The following is a 16,146-nucleotide window of genomic DNA, read 5'->3' as shown; positions in this document are numbered from 1 at the left end:
TGACACCCGTTTGCAATGCTTTTTCTATGCCTATTTGAACAGATGAACTAACATCTACTTTGTTAATTTTTAAAGATGCATTTTTAATAATAATTTTATAGTTATCATTAGATGCCATTAAAGCAAAATTATCCTTAGATCTTTCCAATTTAATTCTTAAATCTACGTTATTAATTAACAATTTAGGTTGATGCGACAAATCAATATGTAATCGTCCTACTAAATCTATTAGTTTACTTTGTTTAGCAACATTAAATCTTTTAGTCAATCCCTCATTATTTTCTTCTATCGAATCCATATATTGCGCAGTATCTTTATAAAATAATGCACTTGTTAAAAATGTTTTTTGAGCATCCTTTGAATAAAATAATAAGGCATCTAAAATCGCCCGATATGGATAATTAACATTTGAAATAATTTGCTTGTCGTTTAGAAAAACAGTACATTGTGAAAACAAACTATTTAAAAAATAATTAACAGGTGCAACTTTTTCATCAGCTCCCACATCTGTTCCATCCTTTTTGGCAATTTTTACTTGAACATGCAGATAAATTGAATGTAAGTCGATATAATTTTCACCAGAACCGGATACATAAAATTCAATAGGTGCACGACTGTCAGAAATTGTCGCAATTGGGTGAACTATAACTTCCGATGTACTGTCGATAGCGAGTTGAGTCGAAACGGTACTAAATAAATCCAACTCACTTTTAGTGCAGGGGCACGAATGGGGGTCCATTTTCTCATTCGGTAAATATATCTTGTACTTTCCGTCTTTTATTCTGTGACTGAACTAATCTTCTCAATCGTTTTCTTTTTATACCCGATCCGCTTTGTACTTTTTTAACTATATCATCTTTGATTTCGCTGCCGATATCTTTTAAATGCGCTTTTGTTGACTCTTTAAATGATTTTCCCGCAATTACGTCTGATCCAACACCCGTGGCAAGATTTAATACTTTTCGTCCAAGATATTTTCCAACTTTCCTAAGGATAGGTATAGATTGACGAAATAAATCTCCAAAAAATCCATAACCACGCTGTATTTGGGGCCCTGAAAAATAACCTCTTCCTCCCATTCCCAAACGGTGCCTGAATATTAAATCGGGAGTCAATACGCTACCTCCTGCTTGATTGCAGTAATAATTTATACAAACTTTTGGATCGAGCTTCATTTTGCTGCTCTCAAAGACAAACTAATGCAAACAAATAAAACTATGTTATATTTATAACTGTTTAAAAGATAAAATTAATATTGTTTTTCCTCCAAAAAAAACAATTTCTTTTCCACCTACAGATCTCAGTTCGATTTCTATAATATCAATATAATTTTTCTTTAACGGAAAATACAAAGGTGTCGGGTAAACTCTATTTATCTGTTCTTCTTTCTCAGTCATAACCGGTATAACTCTTAATAATGGTGCAGTTATATCTCCGACATGATGAGAAGCAATAATATTCGAATAAATAAAAATTTCCGAAATTCCTGCAGACATTTCAATAGGATAGCGACTTATATATTCACCGGGTGGAAATTTTACAGTTGTGAACCCAAGAAAATCTTTTAATTCATTTCCAAATTTTACAGAAATATTCAATGGAACTTTTAAAATAACCTTATTATTTGGTAGTAATGCTAATTTTACATGTTTAAAAATTCCCAGAAATTTTTCAGGAGACGAATATAACCCTATAGGAATAAATATTTTTTCATCTCTATAAGTTTTCTTAATTACTTGTTTTTTTCTATTTTTTTCCACAAAAGTAAAAAATTGTCCAGAGTAATCCTGTGTTGATAATCGAAAATTATAAATTGAACTACCCCTTAATACAATATCTTTGTTGGGTAAATTTAGCATATAAAGTAATTTTGACGAATGATCTACAGTAACATGCAACTCGTGCGCATCTTTTATATTTATATTTACAGTTTGATTATTTTCGTCAAAAATAAATTCAGCTAATTTAGAACCCGTTATTTTAATTATATTTTCATTTATTATATTAATCAATTTCTTCTTATCATCTGTAATGGCAGTTAATGGAATCATATACGATTTATCTGGCAGTAGCTCATCTTTTTCTTTTACAGTTTCTTCAAATGTAACAACGTAATCATTATTGTGATTAGATATATTAAACCAATTTCTTGGAATAATAACTTCTGTAAGTCCAACTCCCCAATTTCCATGTAAATTAATAGGAGGGCTCATTTTCACCATAAAACGAGACTGTGTATTCTCAGGAAACAAGTCCATACTTGCATTACTTATTAACGTTACGAAAAAGTCTGATTGCATCATTTTGTTACCTTTTGTAATTCTTCGGTATAGAACCTTCCTTCTAAAATCTCGTTATGTGTATCTTTTAATACGTAAGTCGGAGGATGCGATAGAAATCGATCGTGAATAACAAATATTTCCTTTGTCCACCCTGGCAGATATCCGCGACTAAATGTTTTACGTATTTTCGAAATTCTAACTAAATCACCAATATTAAATTTAAATTTACTTTTCCTTTTTATATCATATAGCCTGCCAAAAATTGTACCGTAATGCAATGGACCAACTTCAGATGGAGCCATCCCGATACTTCTATGAAAACTATTATTATATCCTTTTACAATATCGTTTAATTTATCAATATATTGATAAGAATTACGATAAGTAAATAATCTATATATTTTATTTCGTAAAGTTTTATTTAATCTCTCAACCACAGAAGCTTTAGTATCTGAATGAGTTGAATAGTGATTAATTTTATATTTTTTAAACAAATTTTTTACTAATCTATTATAAAATTCGGTTCCTTTATCAGTTTGTACATTTTTTGGAATATTTCGTTTAAAAATAATCTGAAATGCCTCCGAAACAGATTTAGGTTTTTTATCCTTTATTGGCACAACGTAACAATATTTACTAAATACATCAATTACTGTTAATAAATATTTTATCCCTTTATTATATCGGGAAAATTGCTTTAACACAATTAAATCAGCCTGCCATAAATCATTAGGATGAAAAGCTTTAGTTTTTCTTCGAGAATATTTAACTCTTACAGGTTTATGTAGAGAATAAACAGATTGAGAAGATAACCATTTTCTGACAGTAGATCTCGATAAATTAGAAGCTTTAACTAGTTTACTCACTCCTCCGAACGATGCCGAAGATTTCGGGTTATAGTATATTGATTTCAATAGTTTCTCCATTCGGGACTCTTCTTCCTCTTTTTCGATGACTTTTTCCACTGGTAAAATACTCTTGGAGAAATTGTAGAAAAAATTTCTTCGGGACTTTCGACTGGCGTCGGTTGATATCTTGGTTTTTCGCCGATTTCGGGTAGAGTTGCCAAACCTTTATTTCCTATCCATTCTCTGGGAACATTTATTTTTCTTACAGCTTCCCAAAAAACGTTAAAGCCCACTGGAGATAACGGCGTTTTTCGATTTCTCATTAAGTGCGAAATTAAATCCACCATATTACTGCCCCCCACGGGGCTGCCACTAACTGTTAATTCACCCTTTGTATTCCATCCGTAATGATTTTGTCTCAATTTATCAATTAAGTGAGGAATATATTTTTGATATAGTTGCGGTACAGATATAGTTATTTGTTTAATAAATGCATCCTCACCATTATCGTCAGCAGAGGGTTTTTCATCGAGCAGTTCTTGATTTTCATCGGACACAACAGATACTCTGACTGGCTCTTTCGGGGCATGGACGGTTCTCTGATATCTCGAAATCAACTGACTTAGTAATTTGACTTTACTATCGTCAGATAAATCAGTACTCTCGAGTAATTCTTCGATATTATTTCCAATTCTTATTTCAGGTTTAATTTTATACGCAGCCAACAATTCGGGAGGAACCAGTGCCATTTGCTTTGCCATTAAATTCTTTTTCCTATTACTTTACCAATTAATCCTCCTGCCATAGACAAAAGTGGTGCCAATAGAAGAGGAAGGAATCCACCAGATTGATTAACCAAAATTTTTTTCTTGGTATTTAAAGGGACTTGTTTTTCACTTAATTTCCTAATTATTTTTTTATATTTTCGTAATTTATGAACATTAGCGGGTATATTTCCCCTCCGCAAATTATCACATATTTCGCACAAAACTTTAACTTGATCGGGAGTGGCCTCTTTCAATATCGCTTTTCGTTGAGAGGGAGTAGTTTTGGCTAAAAATGCTAGCATATGATAATTTTTCTTTACGTTTTTCATTTTATCGGTAAGTATATCCAAACAATACCTTGTTCATCCGGAAAACACGAATCCCGCACCGAAAGTTTCTTGTCCGTTTTGGGATGAAAATCCAATAACAAATAACCAAAATCCTTCTCTGTTGCTTTTTTATATGCATCCATTAAAAAATTACATTTTCCTGCAAAAGCTTGTCTGCCCAAACAACTTACTTGACTTTCATCCCGATTATTTTTAAATAAAATCAAATAATGCGTATTTAATGTTATATCTCTCATAATTCTATTTTTTGGAAACAAATTTTGCATTATCAAGATCACACTTACATTATAATGGTGCGACTCTGTTGTAAACAGAAACGCAGTTTTTGAACCAAGTTCGTGCATCAAATCATCAATTATTACCAAATCCCATCCTTGTACAGATTCAGGTAGGCCATACATAAATGTAATTTCTTTTTCATCTCGAAAAAACGGCAAATATACAGAATAACACCATAAAATTTTCTTAAATGGTTTATCATAAATTTTACAACGAATAATTTTTCTTACTAATGTAGTCTTTCCGCATTGTGACGGTCCAGCAATTATGCAGTTACTTGGATGTTTAAAATACATATCAATCGATTTTATGAACTTTAGTAAATTTATAATGTTTCGATCCACAATTTATCTCTCTAAATATTAATATATTCCTTTTATTCTTTTCAACATAAACTTCCCTCATAACATCTGAACATTCCTCAAACGAATGATATAAGTTGTTACTAACTTCGTTAATTCTACCGTCATCATCAACAATTACAAAACCAAATTTTCCATTACCTTTCCATATTTCTCCGTTAACTTTAAAATAACGCAAAACAATAGGAAAATTATCAGGAATATCGAAAGAAAAATTATTTACCGCAGCAATGCAACTATCAAGTGACTTGTACAAACGGGGAGAAACAGAATAATTTCTGTTACTGTCGTAGGTAATAATAAAACCGTATGCTTCCATGACCGATCCTAGCATTAAAATAAATTCTACAATATCTTAAAATTTAATTTATATCAAAATTCAACCAATCATAAGATAAGTATTAATAAATTATTTGTAAAATTATTTACTTGACAATTTTTGTGATTCGTATGTGTCATTTGACTACTACTTATAAATATTTAAGCGCCATTACTATTCGAATGATATATTATTATATGAAGCCTGAATTTTACACAATTTGTAACTGTGATTACAAATATAACTAAAAAATATTTTCGATATAAACACTAGGCCATAGTTATCAAAACAAAATTCTTCAAGTATAAATTTTTCGAACATTTTCTGATCGAGTAATACGTAATAATAGTTTTATCTATTAGTCTTGTTATATTCTACTTTCTATATTCATATCCATTTAGTTTCATCTAATTACACTTGAAATGTAAAAAAATCTACCAACAAATTAATTTGCTAATAAAGGGACTACTTGCTAATTAAAAATTGTACTCTTCTTTGAGGTAGTTCTACGTTTTAGCACTAAAGTAGCATATTCTGAAAAACAAGTTCTATATCCAGAGTAAAATTTCCACCTTTTACCCGTTAAAAAAAACGCAAAATGTATGGATCCACGTAATAAAAAATTATCGCAGTGAACTTCGAAAAAACGAGAAACACAGAAACATTAAACCGCACTCTACGAAATCTGGCGCGAACTGATCATATACAAAAGACAAAACGAAAATGCTCTTGTCCAATGTCATCAGGTGACAAAAAGTTTTTAAATAAACGCTAAAAGTTTTAAAGAATTCTTCCACAAAAACCGATGAATTTAATTAATACACAATAACTAAATCTGTTTAATAAAGATTAATAATTTTCCATTATAATTATGCAAATTAGATATAAAAAAGATTATTGCACAAATTCTCCGGTGAACCATGGATAACTCTTACGTCACCTGGATTGAAGTTTTCCTGAAAAATACTAAAAACTTTATATAATTATTTTACTAATCCAGTCAAATTTAAATAATATAAAATGTCTAGATCTGTTTAATAAAGATTAGTAACGTACTATCACTAATATGCAAATTAGATATGACAAAGCTCAATGTGGAAAAATTCCCGCCAAGATGAAAATAGCTTTCGGTCACATTATCCCCAAGAACTATGAAGAAATATGTCTAAAGTTTAATATTTGTGTACAAATTAATAAATTGTAACTAATGTCATCGTTTAAAATTTAATGTTTCTGTAAAAATTAGTAAATTGTAACAAATTTCATCAAAGACAACAGAATAATTTTCAGCTTATAAAAACTCTACAATAAATGATTATTTCTTCGAAAGAAGTCGATATGCACGAATAAATAATAAATATGTAATAATGCTTTTATCCAGTTTAAGTGGATATTGTAAAAATTAAGCTATTTAATTTGTTTGGCTTTTATAATTTAGTTTTCGAATATTTTACTGTAAAATTCTATTTAGTAAACAGAAACAAAGACAAGCTATTAATTATAAACAGGACAATAAAATAATTTTTAGGTAAATTGGGTGTAAATACAGAAAAAACGAATTATATGAAAGATGGGACGAATATGCTGACATCCCTCGAACAGAGCTCATATACTCATTGTCATTCTCAGCCTGGTTCCCACTTCGACTGTTTTATCTTGGTAAAAAGTTAATTTTTTAAAATAAAAGTGCATTGTGCTTAGTGAAGAAAGATAAAAGTATCGAAATATAATATTCAGAAATAAAAATATTGATGTATGTCCATATTAGAAATGTATATTTTTTCCGATATTTGAAATAATATCACGAGAACAACATCAGATATATGAAATACGGCCATAAACAATTTTTTTGTCAAATTACGGATTAAACAGGTTTATTTAGAAAAACTCAATCGCGAATAACTGACGTTAAATATACAGAAGGTATAGTATGCTTTTTATGTGATAGTATCTGCGTTTACAAATTAACAATTTTCAGTTTTTTTTACACATTATTATGCTATAATCTAGGAAACTATGTTTAATACACAAGACATACTACAGAAAAGGAAGAAAGGAATGTCAGTCATTGTAACTAATGTATTATTGAAAGTTTCATTCATATAGATAATTAATTTTATCAAGATACATTTTTTCAGAAGAAAATTGTCGATATCTCTCGTAAATATAAGTAAATTTTATTATAATTTAGATAAAAACACATTTTTTCCCACGCATGACTTCTTCCCCGCCCCTCTTACTCTTAAACTTGGAATATTCCATTTCATAATTTGATGTAATAATAACGTTTAAAATAATTTTAAATAAAATATTGACACTTAAACTAGGTTAATATATATTGTCATTAGTCTCAGATGTATTCATAAAAATCTAATAATCGATACAATAACACTTTCTCACATGCTCCATGTATTAAAGTTTGCAGCTGTAATTGAAGGTAATATATAACGAAACAAAATGTTTATATTATTAATAGTTCTAAAAGGTATCTTATTTTCACATAGAAAAACAAAATAAAACAGAAGAAACAGACAATCACACGATATGTCTATCCAGGACATTCTATAATTCATTTGAAATTTCTAATGTCGACATACACGAATATTTTTGTGTGTGTGAATATTATATTTCGATACTTTTATCTTTCTTCACTAAGAACATCTTAAAACATTAACTTTTTACCAACATAAAACATCGAAGTAGGAACAGGCTGAAAATGACAACGAATTATAAGCTCTGTTCTGGGGATGTAAGCTTGTTTGTCCCATCTTTAATATAATTCGTTTTTTCTGTATTTACACTCAATTTACGTAAAAATTATTCTATTGTCCTGTCTATAATTAATAGCTTGTCTTTGTTTCTGTTTACTAAATGGAATTTTACAGTAAAATATTCGGAAACTAAATTATAAAGGCCAAACAAATTAAATAGCTTAATTTTTACAATATCCACTTAAACTGGATAAAAGCATTATTACATATTTACTAGCTGACCCGGCAAACGTTGTTTTGCCATATAAATTATTTCTAGGTAATTTTTAGCTGACCCATCCACGCGTTGTTGTGGCTCAAAATGTATCTATTATAAATGTATAACACTTCCCCTGTGGGGGGAATTTCAAAATATTCTTTCTTAGTGTACATTCTCTTGACGTACCCTATTAAAACGCATCTAAAATAGTATAATAAAAGTTGAGTTCTTCGCAGTAAGCCTTAATCCCGTCACTTTTCCCGCTGGGGAATATCGAAAAATCCCTTTTTAGTGTATATTCTCTTGACGTAACCTATTAAAACGCAATTAAAAACACAAAAAACCGCATCTAAAATAGTATAATAGAAGCCGAGTTCTTCACGGTAAGCCTTAATCCTGTCCATCTCCCCCCACTAGGGAGAATTTCGAACATGTATATTATATAAAAACACGTGCGTATTCGAATGCAACGTTGTGTCAAAATTTCAAAGGAATCGGTAGGAACAAACGAACGTTATATTTTATTTATATAGATAGATAGAAAATGATCTGCTTCATTTATTCTCACAGAAAAGCATAATGCCTGACAGAAAAGCAAACTTAGGTCGTCGGAAGTTAGCGCCATCTGTTGGACATAAAAGCCTTAATCCATATATAAATATATTTTTGAAAGGGGGGAAATGGAGTAGGGGTATGAAAAATAGATAGTAGCCGATTCTCAGACCTACTGAATATGCATATAAAATTTGGTAAAAATCGGTAAAGCCGTTTCGGAGGAGTACGGTAACTAACATTGTGACACGAGAATTTTATATATAAGATTATTTATTCGTGCATATCGACTTCTTTCGAAGAAATAATCATTTATTGTAGAGTTTTTATAAGCTGAAAATTATTCTGTTGTCTTTGATGAAATTTGTTACAATTTACTAATTTTTACAGAAACATTAAATTTTAAACGATGATATTAGTTAAAATTTATTAATTTGTACACAAATATTAAACTTTAGACATTTCTTCATAGTTCTTGGTGATAATGTGACCGAAAGCTATTTTCATCTTGGCGGGAATTTTTCCACATTGATCTTTGTCATATCTAATTTGCATATTAGTGATAGTATATTAGAGTGTACTATAGATTACCACCTATGGAATTTCAGGACTTCGATTATATATTTGAACTCAGGGGACCGAGACGAGTTTAACGGTACCCTATTTTTAAACCGGAGACGAAAAATAAAAAAGTTATCACATTTTTTAAGTTACCATACTTTTTTAATGCTCTCATGCAGACGGCACCGTAGTTGCTAGTATTGCCATCTTGTGGTAAAGTCTGCAAACCATGACGTCGGACTACGGTCATCTCCCGGAGGGTTAAACACGCGATACGAGAGCGGAGAGAGCGACGCTCCTTCTGATCATCGCGCGATCGCAATTTTGGTTAATGTTACTTATGGCAGCGAACATGGCGGCCGTTCCCACTGTTCGTGCTCCCAACTGACCTCTCGTATGGGAGCCACCACACACCACCATATGCTAGACTAGTGATAGATTCACGGTAGTTTTTGAACAAAAAAAAAGGGGAAACGTCTACTAAAGGCAATTTTAACGGCAAGCGACACGACTCCCGATCGCGATAGCAAGGCCGACTTAGCAGAGAGAGCGACGCGACTCCCTATCATCGCGCGATTGCCGAAAAAAGTATGATAACTGTTTTATTTTTCGTCTCTGGTCCAAAAGTAGAGTATCATTAAACTTGTCTCGGTCCCCTGAGTTCAGATATATACCCAAACACACGAAATTCCATAGGTGGTAATCTATAGTATTCCCGTACATTACTTATCTTTATTAAACAGATCTAGACATTTTATATTATTTAAATTTGACTGGATTAGTAAAATAATTATATAAAATTTTTAGTGTTTTACAAAAAAAGTTCAATCGACATGACGTAACAGTCATCCATGGTTCGCGGGAGAATTTGCGTAATGATTTTTTTATATCTAATTTGCATAATTATAATGGTAAATTACTTATCTTTATTAAACAAATTTAGTTATTGTGTATTAATTAAATTCATCGGGTTTCATGAAAGAATTTTTTAAAACTTTTAGCATTTATTCGAAAACTTTTCATCATGTGCTGAAATTTTTCACAGGACATTTTATATGAATCAGTTGGCGGCAGATTTTTGTAGAGTGCGGTTTGGTGTTTCTGTCTTTCTCGTTTTTGAGAAGTTCACTGCAATAAATTTTTATTACGTAGATTCATACATTTTACGTTGTTTTTAACGGATAAAAGGTGGAAATTTTGCTCTGAATATAGAACTTGTTTTTCAGAATATGTTACTTTACAGAAAGAAAAGTTGAAAATACAGTAGAGAACCGAAAATTGGAATCAATTGGAGACTGGAGTTATTCAAATTAGTGATTTGTTCCGATTATCGATTATGTACGAAAAAATATATTAACCTGTCCGATGTTCAAATTTTTCTCCGTTGTGTATCACTTCCTGTTGAATTTTTCTCCGTTGCGTGTCGCTTTGTGTTGAATTTTCGTCGATTTTAAGCCTAACGAAAATTTTTATAATAATAATCGAGGCTATTGTAAACTGTATCGTTAAAAATTATTTCTTCATTTTGTACAAACAAAATAAATATATTGATGAATATAAAAACATAAAAATTATACTTTAGAAGTAAATCTAGTATCAAAAATCTTCGATTCAGCACGACACACTCCGACTGAAAATCGTTCTGATTACCGGCAATTCCAATTACCGGGGTTCTGATTAACAAGTCTCTACTGTAATTTATTTTCGACAATTTGGGAAAACTGACCTTTGGATATAACATGGATATAAATGAAAGTATGTATTATTGGGCTACTAATTTATTTCGGTTTATGTGTATTGTTGTACTGTAACTTACTTTGTTTTACTATGTTAGAGAAAGTAGGTCACACATTGGATTTCTCACATAAAACTGTCGGCTTTTTCAGAGTGAAGCGGACCCTCTCAGTAAAGTGTGTTTTAGGGAAGTTATGCTTTTTTTTCTGATGCATGCCAATGGTGAAAATTGTTTTTAAAATTAAATATCGGTCAATGACGATAACATATGTTATAAATGTGAAGATGAATATAAAAATATTTCTACATTTCTTTATTGTTTTGTTGTTTCTTAAAAATTGATTTATTTAAATTTATTATATGTAAATGTAAATTAAGTTTATTTACAAAATGCTAATATTTTAATCCGCTTTAATATTTCGGTGTAAATTTGAACAACGAATTTTAAAATTTTAAATAAAAGATATACTGAAATTTTCTTTTATTTACAATGATTACGTCACTTCTACAGAATGTAGAACACGAGACGACCCACATTTCACTCTGGGGGGAAAGGCCGCCAGGCGTCGTAGTTGTAAACGTAACAACCTTTATGTCATCTATTGTTGTGGATGAAATTCGTTAACTGTCAATTACATTGTTTAGAATTTGATTTGCAGGTTGGAAAAAATCGTCATTACTTAAATGCCTAAAACTTTAAAAAATTATATAAAATTGAAAATAAATTCAAAACTTTTGAAAAAATCGTATTGGATGGAAAATCAAAAAAGAATTTAATATAAATTTGAAAAAAAAATTTAGCAAAAAATTACCGTGAAAAAAATTTATATATAAAAAAATTATGTAACAATAAAGAACGATTTTTTCTTTACTAGACGTAACTGTTTAAAATTTTTTTCCCTAAACGGAAACAGAGAAAAATGCGTGGGAAAATTCTTAAAAAGTTTCCCACGATTTATCTCCACAACTAAGTGGTAGCACCGCGTCTGACTATTTCACTGTTAAGAAGTTAATGTAAACCCATAGGCCAGGTGATGACAGTCGACAGAACATGGCGGCGATGACTCGAGTGTCACTACTCTGATAATCTAGGTACTCTAAAGACATTGTTAAGAAGACATTGTTAAGTGCGTTTCAAAACATTATGAGAACTTTATATTATAAATAGGCCAAATTTTTTTTTTATTCTATAGATTCTATTTATAGATTTATTCTATAACATCCTTAGATATTAAGCAAAATAGACGCCAACACACACATACTGCGATATTTTTCGTTTTTTGTTTTTTCTTTTATTTACTTTTTTAAGCTTAGGCAATCTCAAAACATCCAGAATTGCAGTGGCGTGCCGTCATTGGAAGCGATGGAAGCAATGGAAGCGCCGATTCCACCTTCCAATGACCTTCCCTTGTATTTTATATAATATAAATTTTCATATTTTAACGTACTTTGAATTAATTAAAATGAATATTTTATTATAACTGCATTATGTATCTTTTACAAATTTCTATACTACATGTGAAAAAAAACGATAAGATTGCTATTGTATATTCGAATAATTCGGTGGCGGAAGGAATGTCGAAACCGGGTCAGTTTCTAATCAGCCAGATTATATAGGCATTAGCACATGCGGTTTACAGAGCACCAACCTCACCCGGTTTAGCTGGTAGAAGCGACACACGCGTACAGAGTCCAACTTTATAACCCGGACCGGTTCTGAGCTGTTAGCCGCCTGCCTGTCAACTTCCAAGCAGCCAGATTATAGGCATTGGCGCATGCGCTTTACAGAGCACCAACGTCACGGTTTAGCTGGTAGAAGCGACACACGCGTAAAGAGTACGCGACTTTATATCCCGGAGCGGTTGTGGGCTGTTAGCCGCCTGCTAGATATTCGGCCACCCTTGCCCGATTATGTGAATCATGAGCAGACTAGATCAACGGCGGGCAACCCGCGGGCCAGCTACGGCTGGCGAAAAGTTTCTATCCGGCCCGCGAGATCTTTAATAGATTATTAAATTGGAAAAATAACTATTAATTAGTTATTTTTCCAATTCTTTGTAATTTTCGAAAACGATAAGAGAAATAAATGTAGTAATTAACTTTTTATTTATTTATTTCATATTTGCAGACTAAAAAAATTACGAGTCACAAGAAGGCGTCAATTAACTACTACGGCGCGGAAAAAAACGTAAAATTTATTCTGGCCCATGTTATAAAAAGGGTTGCCCACCCTAGACTAGATTTATAACAACCCAACCGATAGGAGTTTACTGGCACGTTTTTATGATAGTTCTGTATAGTTGACAGGAGTTTAAAAAAACTCCATTAAAATATTTGATATATTTATTCTGCGTTTATTCCGCTCTCCCATCTTATATTACTTACGGATTTCAATGTTAAACCGGTGATATTACGAATTAGTATGTCCCATCTGTAAGGGGATGCAGAAAAAACGTGTACAATTCTAGTACAGTGTTAAAAATTAACTGTTACTTTGGCAGCATCATTTACAACCAAATTTAATGAATGAGACGTACAGTACATACAATGGTACAAAAAAAAGCTCTAGAATTTATTTTCCTTAAATTTACGATTTATATATCCATTGTCATAAAAATTTGTCTTTCCACTGTTTTCCCAAAACTACAGATATTCAGGTACAAAGTAACTGGTTTCGACTTATTTCTACTTAAGAAGTGACTAAATAATTAAGAGATTAGGGAATGGGGACATAAATAAAACCCTGTTGAAAGAGCCAGAATTTTACTTCAACAAAAGCTTAACAGAACCAATCACTCGCTCAGTACAGTGGGAAACTGATTTCCGTGTACACCTGGTATTAAAACGAATTAGTTAAAAAACGAATGACTATTAAGTTTAACATAGTTAGATTTTTACAGCTACGGTGAGAAACGTTTAAAATTTACAACAGCCCTGTGGCGTCCTTTGAGATATACTAGTGATGCGACAAAAGAGGCATTTGACATTGACCGGTATCGGCACCCTCGGGATTTAGCACGCACACACTCACTACACACCTATCTGGACCGTCACTAGTTCCATCCATTAGCTACTCGTATCAAGATATTTGACTAAGTGGATTGTTTTAAGATTTAAAAAGTAAAGAATATTTTATGTTATTTTTATGTACGTTTCTTTACAAAGCTATATTTTAATTATAATTTTCTTTAAAAGTATATTAATACAATCGAACAATACATTGTACCAGGTATGTATATCCACCGCACATTTTATTTCACCGAGTAAGTTTTTATAATTTATTTTTAATTTTAGCCCTTATATCGTGGCTAGCGATTCAGAATGTAATTGTGATATTAAAAATACATTTAGAGAAGTCTACAGTTTTTACTGGCTTATCGAACAAATGAATACGAATGGACCCTAGACCAGTGATTCTTAACAGGGGGGCCGCGGCCCCTGGGGGTCCATAAGAAGTTTGTCGGGGCCGCCAAATTATGCAAAATTTCCTTCAGAATATAATAAAAAGAAAATTGATGTATAATCCGAATATCGTATTGAAAAGTGAAATAAGAAAGATAAAGTTTTCCTATTTAGTTTTTATTTATTTATTTTGTATTTCTTCCTACATACAACTTTGTTAGTACAGAAGAAATAAATGTAAATATGCTACTTACACCGCAGTATTTACTTCTTTTATTCCAAAGCAATTTTAAGAAACTATTAATGCTTGGAATTTTAAAATAATTAGGAAAAATAGTAGGCTTTGAAAATTTAAATATTTTTGCAAAAGTTATTCAAAATCCTTACGACAAGTGGGCGTTTTAGTTTTAGTTTAGTTTTAGCATCGACATTGGATCGATTTATTGACATGTTTCTTATTTTATTTTCTGTTAAAAATTAATGAGTTTTCATGTTTAATTGTGAAGTTTGAATGTTATTTAAATAGATAATGAAATAATAAAGTTATGATTTACATTTATTATATAAAAAATAAAGCAATAATAAAAAAATCAATTTATTATAGATAAATTATCAAATTATCAAATATAAATTATTATTAAAAAATGGGGGTCACAAAAAATTATGAAATATTTGGTGGGCCGCGAGTATAAAAAGGTTAAGAACCACTGCTCTAGACCATCACTGACGCGCAATTAACTGATTACCCCTGGAAGTCGGCTTCTTACAGAAACACAGCTTCCCTGTCATCAAATGTCACGGCACGCCACTGAAGAATTGCAAGAAACAGGATAAAATTCACACGATCGAAATACTTTCCCGTGTTATAAGAGCCAGGAAAGTTTAAAAATGGCAAAGTGTCTTGCACGACTCTCTCGATACTCCAAAAACAGGTTAAAAAGACCATAAACTGAATAATTTTCAATTATAATTTTTTAATATTAGAAAAAAAGGCAAAAGTTTCGGTATAGGGAAGGGTAAATGCCAATAACGTGTAAAATAATACTTAAGTCTAACTCCACACGAAATATGACACCCAACCTGTCATATCCCCCTTTCCACTTGACTTATAATCTCCAAAATGTAATGGCATTAATGCCCCATATACTATTGATGCTAAATTTCATAATTTTTTCTCTATGGTTTCCTGAGATATAAATTCTAAACACTGGCCAACATACACACACAGGTATGTATACAAAATTTTATTCCCTGATGAAAAAAACGTAAAAAGGAGTCAAAATTTGACCGATTACAACGATACTTTCCATTTGTTCTATGTGAAGGGGAAGTAAAATATTTATAAACAGTACCATAAAAATAGCTTACCTATTATATAATCGGCTTGGTATACTGACTGAGCACAGATAATATAGAGCTTCAGAAAGCAAACTAGAGTTATATATTTTATATCTAAGGTGCTGTGCTTCATGTTGATCGAAGTAAAAGGCCCTTTATGACTTAAAATACGCTTGACGGTATTACTACTTTAGTTGTTATCTGTTAGGTAGGCACCTTACTGTACGAAAACTGATGTAGTATGAGCTAGTTAATTTATTATAATCTATTTTTGTCATTTTTGAAAAGGTACAGTCATGACATCTGGGTTAAAACATTTTTAATTGTGACATGTTGCGCGGACTAATCCGTAACGTTCGAGAGCAGAAGGTAGCTCGCGAAC

The 16,146-nt window shown here is 31.3% G+C and overlaps 1 protein-coding gene across 1 annotated transcript in view; it reads right to left on the bottom strand.

The window, feature by feature from the left end:
• LOC136981170 (glucose dehydrogenase [FAD, quinone]-like) overlaps positions 1 to 15,918 on the bottom strand; it is a 33,588-nt gene extending 17,670 nt beyond the window's left edge. Inside the window, exon 1 of the mRNA XM_067277450.1 lies at positions 15,795 to 15,918. Within this exon, the coding sequence (XP_067133551.1) occupies positions 15,795 to 15,897 (103 nt within the window). The 5' untranslated portion in view covers positions 15,898 to 15,918. The remainder of the gene's footprint in view (positions 1 to 15,794) is intronic.
• Between the last annotated feature and the right edge of the window lie 228 nt (positions 15,919 to 16,146).

Source organism: Centruroides vittatus, unplaced genomic scaffold (genome assembly GCF_030686945.1).
Source record: "Centruroides vittatus isolate TY-2023 unplaced genomic scaffold, ASM3068694v2 contig_747, whole genome shotgun sequence".
In the NCBI taxonomy this organism is placed as follows: domain Eukaryota; kingdom Metazoa; phylum Arthropoda; class Arachnida; order Scorpiones; family Buthidae; genus Centruroides; species Centruroides vittatus.
This window is presented reverse-complemented; position numbering and strand designations above follow the sequence as displayed.